This window comes from Myotis yumanensis, unplaced genomic scaffold, assembly GCF_028538775.1.
Source record: "Myotis yumanensis isolate MYYU_CA2020_CCGP unplaced genomic scaffold, mMyoYum1.0.hap1 SCAF_11, whole genome shotgun sequence".
In the NCBI taxonomy this organism is placed as follows: domain Eukaryota; kingdom Metazoa; phylum Chordata; class Mammalia; order Chiroptera; family Vespertilionidae; genus Myotis; species Myotis yumanensis.
This window is the reverse complement of record NW_027223762.1, coordinates 59,428,332-59,454,355: the sequence shown is the minus strand read 5'-3', so window position 1 is coordinate 59,454,355 and position 26,024 is coordinate 59,428,332. Positions and strand designations below refer to the sequence as shown.

At 44.1% G+C, this 26,024-nt stretch overlaps 1 protein-coding gene and 1 pseudogene across 12 annotated transcripts; one reads left to right on the top strand and one right to left on the bottom strand.

Moving 5' to 3' along the window:
• Positions 1–438: 438 nt before the first annotated feature.
• LOC139020106 (VIP36-like protein) lies at positions 439–26,024 on the bottom strand. 12 transcript variants are annotated; one of them, XM_070429705.1, is made up of 9 exons: positions 25,796–25,991; positions 24,472–24,590; positions 20,821–20,938; positions 19,941–20,023; positions 7,101–7,133; positions 5,936–6,097; positions 5,729–5,843; positions 1,877–1,996; positions 439–1,550 (listed from the first exon to the last, which is right to left on the bottom strand). In XM_070429705.1, the coding sequence occupies exons 1-9, from the start codon at positions 25,989–25,991 to the stop codon at positions 1,408–1,410; spliced, it is 1,089 nt and encodes a 362-aa protein (XP_070285806.1). In that variant the 3' UTR covers positions 439–1,407. The 12 variants fall into 12 exon arrangements, with proteins under 12 accessions (XP_070285806.1, XP_070285811.1, XP_070285818.1 ...); XM_070429710.1 differs by lacking the exon at positions 25,796–25,991 and adding an exon at positions 24,728–25,784; XM_070429706.1 differs by lacking the exon at positions 439–1,550 and adding an exon at positions 1,564–1,766.
• LOC139019584 (THAP domain-containing protein 2 pseudogene) lies at positions 2,359–4,063 on the top strand (annotated as a pseudogene).

The window sequence follows — 26,024 nt, the reverse complement described above, 5'->3', positions numbered from 1 at the left end:
CTGAGGATTTCACAATGGAGGGAAGGCAGAGCAAGGACTGACGGGCTCAGCAAAAAGGCCTAGAGCCTTCCTAAACCCACGCCCAGAAGGAAGAACACGAGTCAGAAGCTCCTGTTGGGTTTCCATCAGCCATTTTACGAATCTCCCTTAGGCTACAGAAGTACAGGCTAGGAGAGCTCAGCTCTGGGCTCTCTATCAACCAATCTCATCATAGGCAGATGGGTGAGTAGCGCGGTGTGTGACCCCTTGTCCAATAGGCAGTAAATAAGGGCTAATCCCTGGAGGATGACACTCAGGCTCTATTGCTCAATGACAATGAACTCTTCCAGGCACAGATGACAAGGGCCTATTGACCCAGATTTGCAACACGAGAACAGCAACTTACTTATCCATTAAGAAAAAGCCCGATTTCCTCCTGGGGAGTATCCAGGCCGAGACTATAAGAAAAAAGTTTTCTTACATTTTGAAAAATCAAAGTAGGATTCCAAAGACCATGACAGACACAAAACATGCAGCTAAGCAGGCTCCAGTTGGTCCAGAAACATCTTCATGTGGTCGGGTCACTCAGCAAATGTTGCTTCTGGTGTCAAAACCTGGAGCAGGTCAGTGTCACAGTTCAGCCCACTCATCCACGGGATCTTCCAAGCTTCTCTTAACTTGCACACCAACTTCCAGCCAAACAAGACTGAGGGCTGAATGGAAGGGCCTCATTGGGAAGATCACAAACACGCCAACAGATCCAGGATCCACACAGACAAGCAAAGGCTAGAGCAGCGGGCCAAAGCAGAAAGCCTTCCCTGCGGACACCTAATGAGGGTCAGTGCAACATGTTTGTTCTGCAGCCCTGGCTCCGACAGACAGGCCTGGAAGGTCTTCTCGATCTCAGGCTGCATGTGAAGAGGACAGTAAAAGGAGGGAGAAGTTTCCACCCAGATTTCCAAGGAGAGCTGCTCAGGTGGACAGAGGCTTAGACAAAAGCAAAAACCAATGAATGGATGGCGGGAAGGTATGAGGAGTTTTCCATTCTTTGCAGATTTAAGTAAGAAGCACGGGGGTCCTGAGTCCAACACCAAGGCATCCTGGGTTACAAAGTTCTTTTCTGTGATCTTGGCATCATACCAGGAGATCCTATCTCCACCCTCTGAGCTCCCAGTGGACGGACTGCAGGGAAAGGCACTTCACAGCAGCATTGCCCTGGGGTGGGTGGGCTTCCTGAACCAGAGTCAGAGGTCCTCACAGATGACCATGGGAATACAGTGTCCCTGAACTCAAAGCTCCAGTGACAGAACACAGTCCCTGACCGGCTGCTGAAGAATGGAGAAGACCACTGGGCTGTGTGGTCAGGCCAGCGCCTGTTCCTCCCACACCTCATGGGGACAGCCACAGCGGAGGTGGCGGCAGGAGGGCTCAGTAGAAACGCTTCCGGCTCTGTTCCTGCCACTTGTTGTACAGTATGATCCCAATGACAATGGCAAACACGGAAAACACCAGAGAGAAGAAGACAATGAGGAAGAGAGCCAGGCCACTTAGGGGCGGCAGCGGGGCTGTCACTGAGGAAGCAAGAGAGAAGCAAGTCAGCCCCTGGGAGCCTACCCATTAGGAAAGACCACCAACAAGCTAAAGCCCCCAGGTTCCAGTACCCATTCTGGGAGACAGAACTCAGACTCTCCCTTTCCAGATGCTTTAATCCAAAAACGAAGCCGCCTCCTCCTGCTCATCTGTAACCTGAAGACAAGTGACAAGAGGTGCCAGTGCTCCATATCCCTCTGGGAAAGGACAAAGGAGACAGCCCTGCGAGCTGTGGGTGAGGTCCCCTGGCCCGCCCCAGCACTGCAACCTCCCACTGTGGGCCGTTTCCCGGGGTCCTATTGCTCACGCTCAGGCAGCTTCATGTTGTCCACCGAGGGCAAGAACACATCTCGATGCAGCTTCTCCTCTTCTGGGGTTCTCTCCACCGTCAGCTCAAATAACTTCAGGGAAATGATGTCATGGTTGTCTAAAGGAAAAAGTACTGCTCAAGCCCCCTCAAAAAGAGGTATCTTGGAGTATCTTGGCTCAAGCTTTCGATTCCACAGCTAACTAGCAGTGACCTTAAAAATATAATTGCAACCTGTTTTCTCATCTAAAAACAAGGATAAGGAACATGAATATTCTTCATTATTCTACAATATTATAGATAGATAGATAGATAGATAGATTGATTTCAGAGAAAGATATAAACATCAATGATGAGAATCATTGATTGGCTCCTCCTGTACACCCCACACTGGGGATCGAGCCCACAACCCAGACATGTGCCCTGACCGGGAATTGAACCCTGACCTCCTGGTTCATAGGTCAATGCTCAACCATTGAGCCATGCTGGGTGAGCTCTCTCTTTTTAAAGCATCATTATAAACTCATCAATTCAAACACATTTGACGTGTTTCAATACACTGAGGATGTACATCTTACTGATGCTCAACTCCACCCATTTTGTTCCAGTGGGAGCCTATGCAAGTTGGTTTCTGAGTCTTTTTTCATAAACCCAGTAGTTTTTTAAGATTTTTTTTATTTTATTAACTTTTTTTTCTTTTAGAGAGAGAGGAAAGGAGAGGCAGGGAGAGAAAAGGATGTGAAAGCATACCCTCTACGGAGGATCGAGTCTACAACCCAGGCATGTGCCTTGACTGGGAATCAAACCAGCAACCTTATAGTGCACAGGATGACATTCAACCAATTGAGCCACACTGGCCAGGGCCCAGTAATTCTTGGTATGTTCCTTGCTTTTCTGGAAAGTTCCCACTTATACACTTCTTGCCATAGATCTGCCATTTCTCCAAGAAGCTCCTGTTCCTCTCAGTGGAGACTGGTATTAAGAGACCACAAATCTGAATGCCAGGGAGATTATGGCTACTTGGTTGGATTTTTTGCCATTTCTATTACTAGGATGGCATCTATACCTGCTTAGACTTAGAATGTTAGCAGACCCTTAGCAAACCCTGAAAAACTGGATTTGCCTTCAATGAGGTTTTTTTGCTGTCAGGACTGAGTGGGAGCCATGGACAGAATAAAAAGGAGGGCACTGCTCCTCACAATGTGGGGCACCAATGACTGAAACGGCTGGAGTGTACCCCACTTTCTCAGCCATTTAAATACCCACTGCCTAACAGTAAGAAGGTATCAACAAGAAAGACCTTAAGAGAAAGACAATTTCGGCAGTAGTCCCTCTCCCCGTTGGGGGCCAGGGAGGGGACCGGGTTGTGTCCGCCATGTTGGTGAAGGCAAAGGAAGGCGACTGGTGCTGCGGGACTGACGGCTCTACGGGCTCAAGTCGGCCAAATTCATAAAGAGGGAAGGTGGATCCCTATCCCCCGACACACACACATCCGCACCCCTGCTGCCCACCCCACGCCGTGACTCTGCTCGGCGGGACCAATTGCGCCGCGGCGAGCTGTGCCACTACCTACAACAAGTACATTAACCTCAGCTTCCACAGGTTTCCTTTGGATCCTAAAAGAAGAAAAGAATGGGTTCGCCTAGTTAGCGCAAAAATTTTGTGCCAGGAAAACATACTTTTCTTTGTTCAAAGCACTTTGAAGCCTCCTGTTTTGATCTAACAGGACAAACTCGAGTACTTAAAATGGATGCTGTTCCAACCATTTTTGATTTCTGTACCCATATAAAGTCTATGAAACTCAAGTCACGGAATCTTCTGAAGAAAAGTAACAGTTGTACTCCAACCGGACCTTCTAATTTAAAATCAAACATTAATAGTCAACAAGTGCTACTTGAACACAGTTATGCCTTTAGGAATCCTATGGAGGCAAAAAAGAGGATAATTAAACTGGAAAAAGAAATAGCAAGTTTAAGAAGGAAAATGAAAACTTGCCTACAAAAAGAATGCAGAGCAACTCGAAGATGGATCAAAGCCACTTGCTTGGTGAAGAATCTAGAAGCAAATAACATATTACCTAAAGGCACATCTGAACACATTTTACCAACTGCCTTAAGCAGTCTTTCTTTGGAGGATTTCAAGATTCTTGAACAAGACCAAGAAGATCAAACATTACCAATTCTCTAAATATAAACCAGTTCAAGAGTGCTTTTATTTAAGATTAGCCTGCACACAAAAAGAAAAAAAAAGATTAGCTTGCATCGATCTTGATGCCCATCATTTATTCTATTCAAAGGTAAAGATATTTAAGGAAATAATGCCAAAACTGGGTATTTAATAAAGTTTTACTTAAAAAAAAAAGAGAAAGACAATTTCTATTTAGGGACATTCTATGGGTAGAGAACACAGACTCACTAACCTAGGCATTACCACCAAAAACCTAGAGCAAAGGACTCCTTAGGACAAACAAAAAATGACTGTATTCTCTTTGGTCATTTCTAACAGTTGGGAACAATTTCCCATTGAAAAGTGCACCTGGAAGTTAACTGACAGGTCCTAGAAACATGTAAGCTTAAAGGAAAATGCAAAGAAGACATTTCAACTTGAAACACATAATAAGATTACCTAGCAAAGATCTAAAGCTTGTGCCTCCTGTGCCTGGGCCCAGGGGAGCTCTGCCCACGCCTCAGCCTTCTGCACAGTACTCAGCCCCTGGTTGCCAGGGCAGAGCAGGTGAGGGCGGAGCTGAAAAGGGGCACCGGGACTTCTCGAAGTGATGGAAACGCTCTGTGTCTTGACGATGGAGGTCATGACACAGGTGTAAATATTTGTCAAAACTCTTCCAACTATGTACTTCTGTTGTATGGAAAGCACATCTCAATAAAGTTGATTTTTTTTTTTTAAGCCATGATTTTAAAAATCAGATTTCATTTTAAAAATCCAGATTCCCAGCTTCTCTTGAAAAACTGACAGCATGGCCTTACCGAGCCCGCATTTGCTCTTGGCCACACGCTGGAACCAAGCAGCTGTTGCCCATCTCAGATGGGTGTTTGCCTTTCCCTTTTGCCAGAAGAAAATTCTATTCCTATTGGCTTTATTCATAATAAATTATGTCCAAAAATTCCAAAAGTTTGGTTCTTTACCTCTTCTCAAATGACGTTATGATTGGGACTGGAGCCAAGGGGAGAACAAATGGGGACAAGGAGAAAGAAAGTCGAGGGGACAGGAAAGAAAAGCAGCAGGTACTGTCAGTGGCACAGACCTTCAGGGCACATGGTCAAAAGAGCTGATGAGAGGACATAGAGCGAGGACTGAGAACAGTGTCACGCAGGCAGGGAGAGTGCTAATGCACAGTCGAGACATGGGTCCAGGGCAGTATGTTCAGAATGGAATGGCTGGAAACGGGAGCATCTCTATACATGAAACCCAGAAGTCTGAACACAAAGCAGGGCCTGGGAGCCAGTCAAGGGGGACAGCAGAGTCACGAAGAAGCCTTGTTCAGAGAAGGAGAACTAAACACGTTGGGAGTGGGAGGGAGGAAGCAGACTAGAAAGGTGGCAGCAGAGTCAGAAAAGTGCAGAGCTCAAAACACAAGCTGGAGAGCTGGCTCCTTGAAGAGGCAAACACTACTTTCCTGTAGCTCCAACTATCTCCCAGGACCGCTGTCTGAGGCCAGCCTAAGCCTGGGGTCTTAAGGAATCTGGGTATGAGAATGCAGGAAGATAAGCACTCCCAGGGCACCTGCTTCCCAAAGTCCTGCTTGTCTGGCTCTCCCCTCTGAGAAGCTTCACCAAGGCCTGGCCACTGAGACACGGCCTCAGTCAGGGAAAATGAGAAGTGCAGTGGTAGTACCTGAGAGATCCCCGGTGATGGAGGAGGTGCCAAAGTAGTAGCCCCGGGGCAGGCGGACCCCGGGCACCTCAATGCAGTCCCTCCACTCATGCTTGCCGTCGATGTCTATCATTACCTAGAATAAAAAGAAGAGAGAAATCAGGGCCAGGCCCCAGGAGCAGGAGCCAGACAGCCCATACTGCCAACTGGTCCAGAACAGGGACTCACCGTCAAATGCCTCTTGACATAGCGAATCACAAGGAAGGTGTCATAATGGAGATTGCGGACAATGGCCGTACAGCCCCCCAGCTCTGTTGGCCGCCCGTCCCGCTCATGATCATAGCTGAGGGAGCCATTGTTCACCATGGCTGAGACGTAGGGGAACACCCGCTAGGAAGGCAGGGAAGGAAAAGCAGAGGACAATGAGGAAGTGCAAAGAGCAAAGAGCAACAAGAACTATGCACATACAAGCTGAGCACCTTACAGAGACCAGACAATAGCCCAGCCTCATTAACAACACGCTAGAACCCACACTCAAGTGATATGGCCCAGGAAGCGACTAACTCTGTCCTTGTCTTCAAGGATCCTCCTTGCTACACGTCTGGGTGGGTCTGACATGGTCCCTCTAAGGCTCTAATCTCCTCCCTGAGAACACCATTTGCACTGTTCCTCTGCTCCACACTAGTGGCTTTTTGTGTTTATGTACCTATCTACCCAACTGCCATGTAAACTCCTTTAAGAAAAAATAACTTGTTATGCTTTTTTGCATGTCTCCACATTAGCCCATCCCCTCCCTCCCCCCGGCCCGAGTGTTTTGAACACAACAGGTATTCTGAAAATACCTTTTGATCAGTGATATCTTTCCATTCAGGATAATTCCTTTCAAATTCTAAAATCCTATAAGCACATGATGCAAAATGGACCAGGACTCAAAAAGAACCAGGTTGCTGGATGGTGTTCTCTAGCCAACATGACTGTTTTAGCCAAAAAACCTTCTAGCCCAGTTAAGCTTCAGCCACAACTTCTCCCAATAACACACAGAGCAAGGTTCTCCCACTGCAAGTTTCCCCAGATCCCACCCACTTTCCTACCCTACTTCAGAGGCCCTCTCTCTTCAATAAAATTTTAGGAGCACATCTTCCTTAGAAATGATGAGCTACCATTTAAGAGCAAGCCCAGTGCTAGGCAGTGCAGATGGAAGGAGAGGTCACATGACACATGCCACTTGGTGAGTTCCACACTGTCCCCAATATCAACATGCAAATGAAGATGCACTCACAATCAGAGACTGGTGACTCTTGAGACAAGAGCCACATGGATTCTAAACAGTAGCAAATGTTGGATGAGCACACAGGGAATAAAGGATGGCCATGGTGGGTCAAGAATTGAATACCTGGACTCCTGGAGAATATCTCCTCTTCTGGGCCTGAGAGGGTCCACAGGTTTGAAAACAAGAGAGGGCACAGAAGACAGGAGACCAAGTCAGAAAGAAACGGCCATGGAAGAGCTAAGACCCAGTGGTGGTGGGTGAGCAAACCAGTCTCAATCCCCAAACAGAAACTTAGGGTGCGTGGAGGACACTCAAGTCCTTGTGCCTCTCAAAATTATAGGCAAAACTATATTCACAGGTGCTTGTACATTATGAGGAGAGGAGGTGTAACTATCACCAGATCTGCAAAGAAATCCTCTGGGAAGACCTCTCTAAGGTCCTGAAGCTTACAGAAGCTTTATAAAACAGACAGCATTACACCATCCAAGCAGGCCCCCCTTATGTCTCTGAGAGTCAGGAGGTCAGGCCACAAGTTTGTACCCAGATTGCAGCATTTCCATAGCAAGGGGAGAGACAGGAGAGACAGGGCTAAGTTCTTCCAAATTCAAGATGCTGTTTACTGGCCAGGATCTCAGAATATAGCTAGTGCCCAGAAGACAAAAAGCCCAGCACGTGAGAGGCTGTGAAATGAACATGAATCCAAAGGGATCATTTACCCTCTAGTTGAGCCTGTGGACATATATTTCCAAATATATAACCTATAACATGTGGACAAGGCAAAGCTCCATGGGAGTGTTGAAACATGGCAAATGGTTCAAGGATAGTTTTGCTCCAGAAAACTGCTACAGTACTAGCAACAAGAGACCTACACTGGCTCAGTTCAGCCCTACCCTAGAGAAGGGTGTGTAAGGGTGTAGAGCACAAAGCGTTCCTTCCTCTGATGCTTCCTGAGACCTGTTACCAGCCAGACACTGTTCCAGATGCTTTAATTTCAATGGGAAACAACATAGACAGGCTTAATGGAGCTGGAACCGGAGGCTGAAGAATCACAATGACTCGGGCAAAGGCGGCAGTTCCATTCCTAACTGAAGAGTCACCAAAATGAGGAACTCCTGCCTATTGTGCAAATCGCTGTCTGGAGGGTGGAGACGTGCTTTCACATTTTTGTACTGCAAGGCCACTTTTGTTAAAAAGGCACCTACATATAATTGTACCTTCAACATATCTTGATTGAAAGGAGACTCGTGAACTTGTGGATCTACGAACCCTGTGCTAAAATTCCCCAGACCCGAAGCACACAGCTGTGAACCACTGAACAGAAAAGAGCACACATGGCCTCTGTCAGCAGGGAGAGCTGTTCTAACTGCGGCCACGCCACTCCCAGCTTCACAACTTGGGGTGAGCTCCACCAGCTGAGATCCCCTCTGCTTGCCGGAAGCAGGGAGAACACACGGCACACAGGGCTAATTCCGAAGATGAAATGAGACGTGTAAAGCATCTGGTACAGTGTCCGGCATTCAGGAGGGAGTCAATAAATTATAAATGTTCATTCAATCCATGACTAAATGAATGAATTCCAGATAGAAATATTGTTTACAGGTGCTCATATATAACCACAACGCTAAACACATAGTTTAGAGCAGTAATTCCCAGATCACTGGCTTGTCATGGACCAGTAAAATCTCCAAAAATATTTTGGAAGTTAACAGGTTTACCTTGTTGGTTTTCTGATCTACTAAATACATTAAAATACAATAATGACAAGACAACCATCTTTATAAACATCACTTTTTTTATAAATATAATTTTTAAAAGAACATTTTAATACCAAAGATAGAAATATGTAATGTCATAATAAAACATTTGGCATCTATCAGAAGTCTCCTCACTGTTCTTACTCTCAGACCAGTGAAACTGTCACCAACAGGAGCTCATGAACTTGGGAGCACTTGGGAGCCACTCTTTAGGGCAGTTTTTCCAACTATACCATCCTGCAGCTGAGTAAGCCGGCCGAGTTTGCTCTCTGAACCTAGACAGATATGAAGAAAAACGGTAGGAGAGAACAGAGCCACGACGGCTACTGCGAAGACACCTGCAGTGGCCCTTGTGAGTGTCACTTAGTGGTGAGAACAGCTAGCACTTTCTGAGAGCTTACTCTGTGCCAGGCACTGTACCAGTAATGAGCACATATGCATTCCTTTAAGTTCAATGGGAACCCCATACGGTTATGGTATTGGTATTCCCATTTCACAGGTAAGAAAACTTGTTTAAGAGGACAAAACTTATTTAATAGGTTTTGCCTTGGCTGGTGTGGCTCAGTTGGTTGGAGCATCATCCCATACTCCAAAAGGTTGCGAATCTGATTCCTAGTCAGGGCACATACCTAGATTGTGGGTTCGATCCTGGTCGGGTTGCATACAAGAAGCAACCAACCAATGTTCTCTCTCATATCTCTCTCTCTCTCAAATCAAGAAGCATATCCTCAGGTGAGGATTAAAAGAAAAGAGAGAGCGAGAACACAGGAATTGAGTAGTGAAAGCAGGATTTGAAACAGGCAGCCAGAGCCCAGAGTCCTGGCTCAGTCACTCAGCGAGAGCTACACTGCTCTCAATATCTACCAATATGGAAAAATGCTTAGTATATACTGTGAGATACAAAAACAAGAAACTAGTTCTCTACCCTGAAACACAAAGGAATACTGGGGAATGGTTCCAGATCGAAGGAAGGACATGACAACTGAATGCAACATGGCATCTTGGCTTTTCTTTTGCCATAAAGGACAGATTTGACAACTGATGAAATCTGAATAAGGTTAGTAAATTAGGCAATAGTATTGATATCAATATTAAGTGCCTGGTTTTGATCACTGTGCTGTGGTTATGTAAGAGAATTCCTTGTGTTTAGGAAAAACAAGTGAAGTATTTAGAATAAAGGGAGCATCTTAAAGAAAGGCAACTTGCTCCTTAGTTCAGGAAAATATACACAGACAGACAGAGACACAGATACACACACAGAGGTGAAGAAAAGGCAAAGCGCTCTGCCAGCACGAGTCAGTGGTTAGAGCATCAGCCTGTGAATGGAAGGGTCTTGGGTTTGATTCCCGGTCAAGGTCACGTAGCTGGGTTGCAGGTTTGCTCTCCCAGCCCCAGTCAGGGCGCATGCAGGAGGCCACCAATCGATATTTCTCTCTCTCTCCCTCCCTTCCATCCTCTCTCAATGGAAAAAAATATCCTCCCGTGAGGATTAACAACAACAAAAAAGGCAAAGCAAATGTAATAAGACATTAACATTTTGGGGAATCTGCGTAAAGAGCACCCTGAATTCTTTATATTATAATTTAGCTGTAAGTCTAAAACGATGTCAAAATTTTTAAAAGGTTAGTCTGAATCTAGTATTTGCCATCTTCTCATTTTTCTATATATCTAAAAAACTTAAAATGAAAAAAACAACGGCATGTTCATGTGATGTAATGTTTTGTTTTTAAAAAGTTGTTTGTACATTTTGTTTTAGCCTTTTCTGATTTTTCTATAATGAACTTTAATATAAAAAGAACAACAAACAAATGCCCCTTCTGCAGCATCTCCCTTCACACCTCTGTCTGTCCCTCCCTTTGGACACTGGTGGAACACACAGAAGCCATTTTTCAGGCTTAAAAACTTTGTAAGTCACTGGTCCTACAGTAATCTTCATCTAACTAGCCCTTTATGCAGGAATCTGGTACAAAGGTGACAGGGTAACTCAGCAACATCCATCTTACATAGAGTGACATCAATGAGTTCTCACATCATTGGGCAGCATGAGAAGGCCCCGGCTCCCTAAGCTCCCAAACTACTACCAAGCTATACCAGGGACTGTCCCCAAGTCTTAAAGCTCAACTGAGGACACTCCAGCCAGTTAACTGCCTGGAAGACTTTCACATTTGTGAACATTACCATGATCTTTTAAACTCATGGGATGATTTTAAGCCCATTTATGTTAGTTGTGACCCCACTAGAACCAAAATAATGTAACTTGAGGACTTCAATAGTGCTCTAAAATCAGAAAGCATTAAACTTGATGTATGCCCAAACACCAAACACTGAAGTTCATGACTCGTCTACCCCGATTACAATTGCCAAGATTCAGAACACTGCCTAATGCGCATGTCTCCAGTTCACTGCTGCCCATCATTCTGATAGTATGTGGATATGTCTCGTTAATGAGAAGATCTTGTCTACAGTTCTACTTTGAGGAGTTCATGAACTTCCTAAAATTGAATGCAAAATCCCGTGTAACTGCATCTTTCATCATATTCTCAAAAGGGTCAAAACCCAAATAAAGTAAAGAACTAACCCAAAGCTAAGCGCAGGCTCTTGCCTTTTTTCTCCTTCTTCTCTCCCTCTTTCACTGTCTCAAAAACAAAACATCTTCTCCTCACCTTCACTCAATTCCAGCAGAAAGCCATACATTTCTATTTCCCTCAAAAATTAGCTCTCAGCAATGAAACAGCCTCACTGCCTACTCACATCAGAACCTGCCAATACTCCACACACCTACTCTCCAAAGGAGTACCTTGAAAAACACTACCTCACCTGGGACCAAAACAAAACCCCTAAGTCACATCCATGTTGGATGATAACAAGAGAATTAAAGACGGATGAAGTTTCCTTAATAACGTAAAGATTCTTTCTGCCGACAACGAAGAGACCAAGAGGGACTGGTGTCTTCATCAAGGCAATGTGTTATTAAAGGAGTATTTTTTTAAAATATATTTTCATGGCCAAAACCGGTTTGGCTCAGTGGATAGAGCGTCGGCCTTCAGACTGAAGGGTCCCGGGTTTGATTCCGGTCAAGGGCATGTACCTTGGTTGCGGGCACATCCCCAGTGGGGGGTGTGCAGGAGGCAGCTGGTCGATGTTTCTCTCTCATCAATGTTTCTAACTCTCTATCCCTCTCCCTTCCTCTCTGTAAAAAAATCAATAAAAATATTTAAAAATATATATATATATTTTTTCATGGATTTCAGAGGAAGGGAGAGGGAGAGATAGAAATATCAATGATGAGAGAGAATCATTGATTGGCTGCCTCCTGCATGCCCCCAACTGGGGATCAAGCCCACAACCTGGGCATGTGCCCGTGACCGGAATCGAACCTGGGACCCTTTAGTCCGCAGTCTGATACTCTATCCACTGAGCCAAACCAGTTAGGGCAAAGGAATGTGTTTTTAACCTGGATGGCACAGTATTGTTAATTTTCTTCCAGTTTCAAAGGAGGAAAAACAATGATCACATTATAAAACATGGGGAGTGCCTCAAACTCGCTTCCAAGCTGGCTGGACCTGGGACCATGAGCTTTCTTCCCCCTCTCCCACCCGCTGTCTCACCTCACGGAGGGAGGCCCAAGTCTCCCGGGAAGAATGAAGCCAAGGATGCAAAGGGCTGCCCTTCTGTGCTCTCCTTCCAGAAGGCCTCTTGTCATCATACTGATTTCAACTGAAAAAGGACACTCCCATTCCCAGAGTTCCCTGCAACTTCTCACCAACATGTGGGCTGTCATGAGGAACCATGGCTGTCAGCTGATGACTTCATAATGGTAAGAAAAGGTGATCAAGTCATGCTTGAATCAATTTTAACAAAATAGCAATACTAAGATACAGTTCATGCAATATCACCATTCACCTATTTAAAGTCTGTAATTCAATGGCTTTTAGTATATTCAGAGTTAAGATTGTGATTACCACAATAAATTTTAGAACATTTCACTGCCCCAAAAAGAAACCCTTTGCCCACTAGCAGTCACTCTCCCCACTCCCACCCTAGCCCAGCTTCAGAAAACTACTCATCTACTTTCTGTCGCTATAGATCAACCTGTCTGGACAGTTGGTACATATGGGATCATAAAATATGTCTTTTGTGACTGGCTTCTTTCACTTAGCATGTCTTCAAGGGCCATCCACATTGGAGCACATATCAATGCTTCACTTTTTAATGCTGAATGATATTGTGAGGATACATCATATTTGTTTATCCACTCATTATTTGAGTTGTATTCATTTTTTGGCTATGATCATAATGCTCCTATGGACATTTATGTAAAAGTTTTTATGTAGATATGTTTTCATTTCTCTTGAGTATATACACCTAGGAATGGAATTGCTGGATTAGGTGAACTCTATGTTTAACCATTTGAAGACCTGCCCAACTGTTTTCCAAAACAACTGCTCCATTTACATTCCCACCAGCAGTGCATGAGGGCTCCAATGTTCCAATTACTCCACAGCATTAACAACACTTGTTATCATGTTTTTTCCATTTTAGCCATACAAGTGGGTGTGAGGTGACATCTCACTGTGAGTTTTAATGCTTGTATTGATTTTTTGAGAGGGAGTGTGGGAGAGAGAAACATTGATGTGAGAGAAATATCAATCGGTTGCCTCCGATATCCACCCTGACTGGGGATTGAACCCACAACCTGGGTATATGCCTTGACCAGGAATCAAACCCGCAACTTTTTGGTACATGTAACGATGCTCAACAGAGCCACACCAATCAGGGCTGTGGTTTTCATCTGTATGTCCCTAATGGCTACAGATGTTGAACATCTTTAAATGTGTTTATTGGCAATCTGTTTATCTTCTTGGGGGCAATATCTATTCAGATGCTTTGCCATTTTTTAATTGTGTTCTTTTTCATTATTGAGTTGTATCTAGAATATATAAAGAATTATTACAAGTCCCTTATTAGATATATAATTTACATTTATTTTCTTCCAGTCTGTGGGTTGTCTTATCACTTCCTTGATGGTATCCTTTGAAGTACAAGTTTCTAATTTATCTATTTTTTTCTTTTGTGGCTTTTGTTTTTGGTATCATATCTAAGAAACGATTGCCTAATCCAAGGTCATGAAGAATTAATCCTGTTTTCTTCTATGAGTTTTATAGTTTTAGCTTTTAACTTTAGTTCTTTGATCTATTTTGAGTTAAAATTTGTGTATGGTGAGATTAGAAAAACTTCATTATTCTCCCTGTGGAAATCCAGTTGTCCCAGTACCATTTGTTGAAAAGACAATTCTTTCCCCATTGAACTGTCTTGGCAACCTTATCAAAAATCAATTACTCATGGATGAAGAAGGCAAAAAGGGAGGTAATGGGGGACATCTGTAATACTGTCAATAATTGTGGGTCCTCCAAAGTTTGCTCTTCTTTACCAAGATTATTTTGCTTATTCTGATTCTCTTGAATTTTTTATTTTAGGATTAGTTTGTCAATTTCTGCATAGTCAGCTAGATTTTTGATAGACAGGGATTGCATCAAATCTATAGATCAGTGTGGGGAGTATCACCATCTTAACAATACTGTTTTCCAATTCATGACACAGAATGTCTTTACATTTATTTAGATGATCTTTAAATTTTTTTCAACAATATATCATAGCTTTCAGAGTATAAGTTTTCTTTTTTTTTTTATATTTCTCTCATAATTTATTTATTTATTTATTTTTTATTGCTTAAAGCATTACAAAGGGTATTACATATGTGTCCTTTTTTTTCCCCCCGCCCTTGACAATACCCCGGCTTCCCCTACCCCCCAGTGTCTTATGTCCATTGGTTATGCTCATATGCATGCATACAAGCCCTTCAGTTGATCTCTTAACCCCCTCCCTCCTGCCCCCCAACCCTCCCCGGCCTTCCCGCTGCAGTTTGACAATCTGTGTGAGGCAGCTCTGCCTCTGTATCTATTATTGTTCAAAAGTTTATAATGGTCTCTATTATCCATGAATGAGTGAGATCATGTGGTATTTTTCCTTCATTGACTGGCTTATTTCACTTAGCATAATGCTCTCCAGCTCCATCCATGCCGTTGCAAATGGTAAGAGTACCTTCTTTCTTACAGCAGCATAGTATTCCATCGTGTAGATGTACCACAGTTTTCTAATCCATTCATCTACTGATGGGCATTTAGGCTGATTCCAGATCTTAGCTATGGTGAATTGTGCTGCTATGAACATATAGGTGCATATATCCTTTCTGATTGGTGTTTCTGGTTTCTTGGGATAAATTCCTAGAAGTGGGATCACAGGGTCAAATGGGAGTTCCATTTCCAGTTTTTTGAGGAAACTCCATACTGTCTTCCATAGAGTATAAGTTTTCTTAAATTTATTTCTAAGCGTTTTGTTTCTAGTTAAATTATGTCTAAGTATTTTATTCCTTTTTGATGATAGTGTAAATGGAATTTCTTACTTTCATGTTCTGATTGTTCAATGCAAATATATAGAAATACAACTGATTTTTGTATGTTGATCTTGTATCCTATAACCTTGCTGAATTCATTAGTTCTGTTTGTGAATTTTTTATTTTCTATATATAAGATAATGTCATCTGCTAATAGAAATAGTTTTACTTCTACCTTTCCAATCTTGATGTTTTTATTTTCTTACCTAACTGTCCTGACTAGAACTTCCAGAATTGTGTTAAATACAAGTGGCAAACGCAGAATCCTTGTCCTGTTCCTGACCTTAGGGGGAAAGATTTCAGTCTTTTACAATTAAGTACGTTATCTGAGGGTTCTTCACAGATGCCCTCTATCAGGTTGAGGAAGTCCATTCTAGGCCTGATTTGTTGAGTGCTTTTATATCACAAAGAGGTATTATATCATGTCAAATACTTTTTTCTACATCTGTTGCTATGATCAAATGTTTTTTTGTCCTTTATTCTATTAATATGGTCTATCATATTAATTTTCAGATATTAAACCAAACATTAATTCCTAGGATACACTCAATCATGATGCATAATCCATTTCATATGTTAATGGATTTGGTTTGCTAGTATTTTATTGATAATGTTTACATCTGTATTCATAAAAGATATTGGTCTGCAGTTTTCTTGTGATGACCTAACATAGTGTTAATATCAGGGTAATACCAACTCAAAGCATGAGTTGGTAGTGTCCCTTTTATATTTTGTAAGGGTTTGAGAAGAATTCCATATTAATTCTACTTTACATATTTGGTAGAATTTTATCAGTGAAACCATCTAGTCCTGGGCTTTTCTTTGTGAGGTTTTTTTAAAAAATATATTTTTATTGATTTCAGAGAGGAAGGGAAAGGGAGAGATAGAAATATCAATGATGAGAGAGAATAATTGATCGGCTGCCTCCTGAACACCCCCTACCGGGGATCGAGCCTGCAACCTGTGCCCTTGACTGGAATCGAACTCAGAACACTTCAGTCAGCAGACCGACGCTCTATCCACTGAGCCGAACCGGCTAGGACTGAGTTACTGTTCATTACTAATTCAATCTCTTTACTTATCTACCCAGATTTTCTATTTCTTCAGCTGTTATTTCAACAATGATTTATGACCTGGCAACCTCATATGGCACAGGTAGTAAGTATCCGGCACTCCCAAATACACAAGCTCTTGACCTACTTACCTACACTGCAATCCCTATATCACAGGTGGGGAAATTATGTGACTTTGGACAATCTGTTCTGATGCAGATAGCCAAGCCTAAACCCCTTCTCAGGTGCATTAATGGTTGCTAGCATTTTCCCAGTATTTCCTGGTGGACAAATGTGGTGGGAAGTGAGTGGAGCAACAGGCCATGTGTACTCTGGTGACAAGATAACAAGAAACTAGAGAAACGTTTTCACTGCAGCAACTTGAGGAATTTGATGAACTGTTCAAAATCACTCCTGCAGTCTCCTTGTCCCCCTCATCCAGCACATCTTTACACATGACATTAGCTAGTTTTTAAAGGCACCATATTTGTCACTCTATCCTTATGTGCTCAAAATAATAAATCAAAATAATGAGACTGTGGTCTCTGATTTCAAACCCACTACCTGACCTGGCTGGCGTGGCTCAGTGGTTGAGCACTGACTTATGAACCAGGAGGTCAAGGTTCGATTCCCAGTGAGGGCACATGCCCAGGTTACAGGCTTGATCCCCAGTATGGGGCATGCAGGAGACAGCCAATCAATAATTCTCTCTCATCATTGCTGTTTCTATCTCTCTCTCCCTCTCCCTTCCTCTCTGAAATAAAAAATATATATTTTAAAAAAAAACCACAGCCGAAACTGGTTTGGCTCAGTGGATAGAGCGTCAGCCTGCGGACTGAAAGGTCCCAGGTTCGATTCCGGTCAAGGGCATGTACCTGGGTTGCGGGCACATCCCCAGTGGGAGATGTGCAGGAGGCAGCTGATTGATGTTTCGCTCTCATCGATGATTCTGGCTCTCTATCTCTCTCCCTTCCTCTCTGTAAAATATCAATAAAATATATTTTTAAAAAAACACCCACAAACCCATTACCTGTGTGTCACTAACAAGTTTTGTGGTTTTTGTTTTGTTTTGGGTTTTTTTGGCTTTTCTGGACTTTAGTTTCTTACCCATAATGGACAAAAATTACATATACCCCAAAGTACTGTTTTGTTAAGTAAATAATACATATAAAATGCATGGAACAATGGCTGACACCTTTACCTATCATATCATACAGTAAACCATGCTGCTAACAAAACACATTTGATCTTAGCCTCCAAGGTAGTTCCAGGTTGTTGGGAGGTAGGAGTGCACTTCCTATACTCTCTGCACGGGGTAGAAGATCTACGTACTGCAACTGCACCGATCATGAGAACAATGAGTTTCTCCATTCTCAAGGAAATCACCCGGCAGAACACCACAGTGGTGGGAGGTAACAACCATAATTAAAATCACAGCCTTGGGAATCAGGTGGACCTGTGCTCAAAATCTGACTCCACCTTATATTGGCTGTTACCTTGAGCAAGACACTTACCTTCTCTGAGCTGTTCATTGGTAAAATGGGGAAAATAATACTGACTCTAAGGAGATTTGATGAAGATTAAGACTATTTGTAAAATGGCAAGCATAAAATAGCCACTTAGTAAACAAAACTGCTTTTATTAGTTTTTTAAAATTTTAACTTAAAAATTTCATAAAGAAATAAATAAGAAAACAAGGGCTCAATGGTGGTCCAGGGCTTCTCAATCCTGACTATACATGTAACTCACCTGGAGAGCTTTGAAAAGTAAGGTTGGCTAAACTTCACTTAAGACTAATGGCATTAGACTCTCTGAGGCTGGGCCTGGACATCAGCATTTTAAATGCTCTCGGGGTAATTCCAATGTGCAGTTGGGAGTGAGAACCATATAGCTAGCCAGAAAAGAAGTCCTACTTTTTACCATCTGCAACTAATTTTTCTGATTAACGGCTACTCTCCTTACAAAATAAACCCATATATACCTTCTCAAATCAGAATAGTACCTGATGGTGAAATAGAAGCTAAGACAATTTGAACAATTCACAGAGAGGCAGGTTTAAAACTCTAGTCAGGCCCTGCAGCCCAGACCTCTTATTCGAATGCATTTCTACCGACCACTATTTCCTCAGCACAACAGCAAACCTAGTCACGACATGCCCTCATTAAAATCCTTTAATGCACTTACCGCCTTAGAACACAGTCCAGACTCCTTAATGGGAACACCACCCTTCAGAACCTGGCCCCACAGTGTGCACGGTGAGGATGAGTCACACACACCCATGCTCTGGTGCTGGTCTAAACAGCCAAACCACCAACCACCCAAGGAGACAGTGCTCAATCTCAGTGTCCAGTTAACAAGCCCAAGAGACAAGTGTTAATGCAAAGAATGCAATATGAACTGTGCAACGTGGCAAGGCTGCCGGCCCCGTTTCTCTTTCTAGCCTCACCTCTCTCTGATCCCCTTTGTGCCCTCACACTCACTGTCCCTTCTCTCACTTCATCACCTTAACACACGCTTTTCCCTCAGCATGAAACATTGGTTCCTCATTTTGCAGACTTTAATGTAAATGTCATTTCCTGGAAAAAGTCTTCCCCAACCACCACCTCCACCACCACCACCACCAACACGAAGTCCCCCGCCCCAGGTTAGATGCTGCTGCTATAGCTTCACTTTTACATCCCAGAACTCTCACACATCAGCGCTACTGAATGCAAGGACCATGTTGGTCTTGCTCGATTCCCAGGGTGTGGCGCCTAAACAGGGTTTGATGATGGTGGAGTTAAGAGGGGCCCACAAACAACTCGGTAATGGACTCACAACAAAAGGTTATTCTCCTAACTCAGGTCTCACTTTCCACATCCTCTAAGGTGAACTCTGTGGGAAATGTTAAAAACTGTTGAATCTGGTTGTTGAATATACAATGATCTGTTCTTCCAATTTTTTATAAATTTGAAAATTTTCATAAACTTTTGGGGTAAAAATATAGTGAATTCTACTTCCATTCCTAATCCTTCCTTTCCTGCTAAATATTATTTAGCTACAGGATGCCTAGCAACAACCTGTCATAACCATGTTCCCACCACCTGATGGTGGGGCCATCAGGTAGAGAGTACCAACCTGCTGGTAGCCTAAGAAAATACTACAGAAACCTTAGGGTCTGCTAACAAAAAAGCAAGAAGCTTCTGCCATAAGCCAGATCCTGGGTTCCCACAAAATCCTGAGATTCCAACCATTTCCTTTGATAGTCTTTCCTAGAGAAGAGAATGGCTGTTCGGGTCTGAGAAGAGGAAGAAGAAAAGGATACTGGAAAGGGTGAGCAAGCTGCAGGAGGACATGGCAGTGATATATTAAGTCACCAGGTGAGGGACATCAGCTTGCTCTGGTGCTGGCCTAGTAGCCAGATTACCAACCAGCCAAGCATGCTCACCTCCAGCCACCACCTAATGTGCACAAGACAGAAAACACTGTTAACGCTGAAGAGAAAGCCCCATTCAGATGGCCATTCCCAAAGGACTGTGCACCATAAACAGCTCTCTCTACAAAAAACCCTGAGAAACCCATTAACTGCTGAAGTTCAACAGAAGAAGAAAGTAGCAGTGAACCCCTCACTTTCTAGCCCCTCTGTTCCCTCCTGAACAGCATTCCTGAGGCAGAGGACGGGAACGTCCATGTGGCTGTCCTAAGCTCTGACACTTGCCATTACCTCTTGCTGCTTCTCCTCATTGGGGTAGGTGTCTACAAATACTCCCAGCCCCACAAATTTGTCCATGTTTCCAAACACAGGCCCTAGAGAGAGAGAACAGATGATGAACAATGAAATAAAGCTAAGAGTTGATAAAGGAATAATATTCACTATGATGGAGGAAAAGTAAAATTCAAATGACTCTCAGGCCTCGATTAAGACAAGAAAACATATGTAAAAGCACCCAGGAAAGTGCATGGCCTGTAGCAAGCACCCAGTAACCAGCTGTAGTTGTTATGAAGGCAGGGGAAAGACAGAAGGCCACTGCAACCTTGTTTAGCACTACAGCTGCTCCCAGATCCCGACTAGTTACTAAGGCGCCCCTAAAGAATTCTGCCTCACAAACACTTGGTGATGACCATGCCCCTAAGAGAGATCTGAATTCCCAAGTTGGACTTCTTATTGCCAAGGAGATCAGGTTGAATGAGGTGGAGTTTGCCATTTGCTTTGGGCAATGGCTCCCACACAGCGGGGAAAATAGACACTCTTCTCCATACTCAGGAGTGCTGAGAGGGTCTCTGTGAAGGCCAGAAGGAATCTGCTCACCCAGTAATCAGTGTTCAGGAGAGCCAGTGCTTCCACCTAGTCAACAGGCCAGGTGGGTTCACAGGGAAATAAGAAGGATCTAATAAGCAAGAAATCAGCCCAGGATGAGTCAAGTTCAGCTCCTTACGAGGACTCAGACCCCATTCTAGAGACTAGACAGGCCCGTCTTCATCCACAGACATCAAGGGAGAGGGGAAACTGCTGATATGTAGGGACATACCCTTCTCAAAAAGAGGGCACATGAAAAAGCAGGTCAGTCACACCCTACACAAGAGCAACCCCAGGGTCCCAATACCTGGCTGCATCCGATCCTTTGTGTACCAGATTGCCAAGCCATCCCCATGTAGATTCTTCTTCCCTTGTCCATGGATTTTGAAGTGCACCTGCAACTCCCAGTCTCTCAGGAAACATGGCTGAAGTGACAAACAAAAACAAAACACACATTGGGATTAATGAGGAGTATGGAATGCAAAGCCCCTGAAGTCCTCAGCAGCAGTCTACAGACTAGGAAAACATAAATGCAGGTAACATGAGGCTACAGGTTAAAACTGAAATCTAAGACCTGTTAAGTGTTTGTGTCATAAAATTAAATAAATAGAGCCATTCAACTGTATATGAGATTTAATATAAAAAGTTAATAAATCTCCTAATTTTCTTCAACATCTCCCAATAGAAATAGGATAGTACTCCAAAGTTAGGAAAGACACTAAAACACCATGTAAGATTGCTATCGTCATACACCCATCCAGCAAAGCGTCTCAACCTGTAGAGTACAGGTGGCTGAATTAACTCACCTACAGCTTAAGATCACCCCTCTGATAGAAAGACTCTAAAAAGCTTAGCTTTACAATGGGGGAAAGGAGACATATGTAATACTTTCAACAATAAAGAATTAAAAAAATAAATAAATAGCTTAGATTTTAAAGGAAGGTCAAAGCCTCGTTCATTGTGAAAGAGTAAGAAAAATGAAGCCATTAGGAAAAGGTTTCCAGGAATAATTAGCAGATGCTATACACAACGCTAATTAGACTTGGCCCTATGCCAAGCTGAGGAAGGAATAAGCTGTAGTTCCCTTGAGAAGGGGTAAGTTACAATCCCCCCAAACCTCATGCCCATGGCCAGGAAGCATAAATGCACCAAAGGAGACCACTCCCAACCTCACCACAGGGAAAGCCTCTGGTGGGAAAATTTTAAGGAGGTAGGTATGAATCAGACTATTGCTTTTTCTGAATTGTGTAGCAAACCTTGGGAAAATGGAGGAGGTAAGTGCTCTAAATAGTTGAACATGCCCGGCCAGTGTAGCTCAGAGGTTGAGCATCGACCCATGCACCAGGAGGTTGCCAGTTCGATTCCCAGTAGGGACACATGCCAGGGTTTCAGGCTGGATCCCCGGTAGGGGGCATGTATAAGGTAGCCGACTGATGTTGATGTTTCTCTCATTAATGTTTCTGCCTCTCTCACCCTCTCCCTTCCTCTCTCTCTAAAGTCAATAAAAAACATATTTTTTAAAAAATAGTTGAACACTTTCAAGTAGAAACCAGAGTGGGTATTTGACTTAGAGAGGCTCCTGGTTAAAGTTCACCATGAAGAAAGAAGAGAGCCAAAACCGGTTTGGCTCAGTGGATAGAGCGTCAGCCTGCGGAATGAAAGGTCCCGGGTTCAATTCCGGTCAAGGGCATGTACATTGGTTGCGGGCACATCCCCAGTAGGAGATGTGCACGAGGCAGCTGGTCGATGTTTCTCTCTCATCGATGTTTCTAACTCTCTATCCCTCTCCCTTCCTCTCTGTAAAAAATCAATAAAATATATTTAAAAAAAAAAAAAAGAAAGAAGAGAAAGAGGAGCAGATAGACCAATGAGGTTCAGCCAAAGGCTCTCTAAATAGACTGTTCTAGCTCTCAAACAACATATTGCTAGATCATTTTCAGTTTAATTTCTGGGAAATCTTCCAAAAGTGTTAGTATTAGTAGATATTCCAAATGAAAGGGGTGCAGATCCTTCTGAATTCTCCAACAGCTAACCCTACTCTGATGAACCCAATCTCTGGGTTATCATCTTTCTGCTGTTACATTTAGATTTCAGGGCAAGAGTGAAATTCAGTAGCAGGAAGCTGCCCCATAGCCAGTGGGTGGGAATTATGTCCCTGAGAAGAGGGCAAGGCCCCAGAGGTTCATACTGAGCCAAGAGGTGTCTGCCACTTACCTTTGGCCTGCTGTAGCACAATGCTTATACAGTTTTGATCAGGACTATGTTCTGAAACTTTGCTGCACATTAGATTCACCTAGAGGGCTTTAAGGAAAAACCCCAATGCCCAGGCATATCCAATTCCAATTAAACCAGAATCTCTGGGGGTGGAATCCAGGCACTGGCTCCAATGGATAGCCAAACTTGAGAACCCACTGCTCAAACCAATGCTTCCTATCCAAATACGTAACTCAGAAACAACTCCAAGGCTCTTTCTGATAGCCAGTTATAAAAAAATACAGGTAGCCCGGCCCATGTGGCTCAGAGGTTGAGTGTAGACCTATGAACCAAGATTCCATCAGGGCACATGCCCAGCTTGCGGGCTTGATCCCCAGTAGGGGGCATGCAGGAAGCAGCCAATTAATGATTCTCATCATTGATGTTTCAATCTCTCTCTCTCCCTTTCTCTTCTTCTCTGAAATCAATAAAAATATTTTTTTAAAAATACAGGTAACAGAGAATCTGAAAAAGGGCAGGAAAACCAGAGAGTAGAATTGCTGCTAAGAGTTATGTAGAGACAGCTAGCAAGACAGCAGCAAAGTTTCAAACGCTGGTTAGAATAATTTAGTAACCCAGAGACCTCCATCAATGCACCTTATAACAGATGTAAGGTATAACAACGTACATTTCTGTAACTACTTTAACTTTCCAAAGCTTTTCATGTCTACCCTCACAACAATTCTGGTGGGCGTGTAGAATAGGTATTATGAAGTGCATCTGAAAGATGGAAAAACTAAAAACGGAGAAGTAAACTAACCGCCTAGGGCTCACAGTGGGTGTGTGATACAGCTACATCTGGAACCCGAGTCTTTCAACTGGCAGCCCTTCACCTCTTCTACCAGAACACATTACCATACGCTGTCCAACACGCTCAGCGCTACAACCTGGGGTAAGGGGCCAGCTTGTGCAAATGGCTCATGGAGAAATTTCTCTTCTCCCTCTGCTCCTTTAGAATTCTCTGCACATAAAATGAGCAGGGAGAAGAAATAGTGCTCTTTTCTGGGGTTCACTTATCTAAAACTAATGATTTAAAAAAAACATGAAAAAGCGAGGTCTTAGCTTATGTGAACCCAAAAGTATTCAAGGATGCCAAGGCCATTCCCAAAAGTAAAGCGGTCATAAAAGGTTTTGAAAAAGCCCTGGAAACCAAAAAGAAAGCATCATCTTACACTTGTACAAAATCAGAGTGCAGCCACACCAGGAATACTGCATTCACTTCTTGCCGCCATACCTCAAGGAAGACAATGTAGCTAGAAAAGGTCCAGAGAAGGACAGATAAAATGACCAAGGGCTCAAAGTGGCTTTCATATGACAATAAAACTTAAAATTAGACTCCTTAAAGTGAATTAACATGGGAGGGGGAGAAACTAGGATGAAGTCTGGGCTAAATTTAAAAGACCAGTCTTCTACTTTACAAAGCACAGTAACTGAACACGAGTTATTAACCTCCAAGAAGTCATACTACCAAGTCTGAATTAAATACATTTCAGAAAACAGAATAAAAATGAACTGTTTGCTATAATTAGGGCAATAGAGAGCATTTCTCTAAATATCTGATTTCATGATGAAGGGCATAACCTCTGAAATGAAAACCTTTAATAACCACAGAAGACAAATTACTGAGAATAGACAGCAAAACTAAGCCAATATGCCTCTGGCGAACTTTTTGGGTCACCAACACAGGAGGGAGGAAGATTCTTACCACCCGGTTCCAGAGGGCACCCTGTTTACTTTGCATATCTGGAGTAAGGCGGATATATTGCGTCATCACCATGGCGTTGCCCATCAGGTTCCACAATGCGGAACTGCTAGTGCCCACACCTACAGGGAGGAAGTAGATCTGTTCGTACTCTTCCAACACCAACCCATTCAGAAAGCCACCACAAGGCCCTCCAAAAGCTGCAGTCATCTCTTCTTTCCCCTTTCCCACCTATCACGCATCAATCTTAAATCCTTACCATCTTTTCGGCTTCTTTTCACAAAGCCCTTCTTAGGCGAAGACCCCACAGCACATCAGAGCTATCACTTTATCCAACCCTTTATCTCTGCCAGAGTAACCATAGCTCAGATCTATTCTTCCCTTTTTATATGTGAGTAAATTGTAGCTCCACGAAAGGAAAAAAAAAAAATCCCCGGTTAAACCAAAAAGAGCTTGATCCTTAGGCTTCTGGGGCTGAATCACATTCTTTAAACAATCCCAGCATGACTTTAGCAGATAGGCCAGACTGTAACTGAGAGCGAGAGCTGTGTCTACAACCCACTGCATTGGCAGGGACCCACACCATGGCGACAGCCCGTGCACCTGCTAAGTGAACCCACCATCACCCGCGGCCGTAGGGAATGGGCTCTTCCGCTGGGGTCTGTTTGCCTGTTTGCTGTCCCCCTGCCTACACTCCAGCGGGAAACAGGCTTGTGTGAGTTAAGCCAGCTGCACTGCTTTGGTCCCCGTTGACGCCTCCGTACATGTTCTAGTTGACAGGCTGTGCCTAGAAGTCTATGTCCCCTAACAGAGCAAAGCTGCCAGCCCCGTCACCAACAGGACTCCGGAACTGGAGAAGAACAGGTGTTTTAACGCGCAACAGGATTTTGTCTTCTTTCTCCGTCGGGCCAAGCGCGGCCCCAGCCCCGCCTCCTGCTTTATTTCTGGCCCCTCTGTAACTCCAGCCGGAGACCGGCTCGTTGCTAGTGGCCCTCCATCACTCGCCCCGCTTCGCAGCTCTCTCTCCTTCCCACGCTCTCCGGTCCGCCGCCGAGCTCCCCCGCGTTCAGACCCAGCCCTGGCGGCATCCGAGGGCCCAGCGACGACCTGCTGGGAGCCTCCAGCGCTGGTGCGGCGCCGGGAGTGGGAGGGAGGCGGACCTCTGCCCTTCGGACCCGTAGCTCCCAAACTTCGCGGGAGTCCCCGCGAGCCCCTACCCATCGCCGGCAGTGGCCGGGCCACGAAGCCCGTCGCCGCCCGCCTCTACCGAGGATCTCAGGTCGCGAAGCCCGCCCCATGCACGATCACCTCGTCCCGGGCGCCTCACCCTGGTAGGGCTTCGACAGCGAGTGTTCCCGCTTCAAGTACTCGAACGTCTGACCCGCCCCGACTTTTCGGGGCCCCTGCCCAGACCCCAACAAAAGGAGAAGGAGCAACATCCTGGACCCATCCCAAGCAGACAGACGGCGCCGCCACCGCCACCGCCGCCACCACCACCCAGAGGGGCCCAGAGTCGCCGCCATCTTTCTCACCACTGTCCCTTCCCCAAAAGCCCG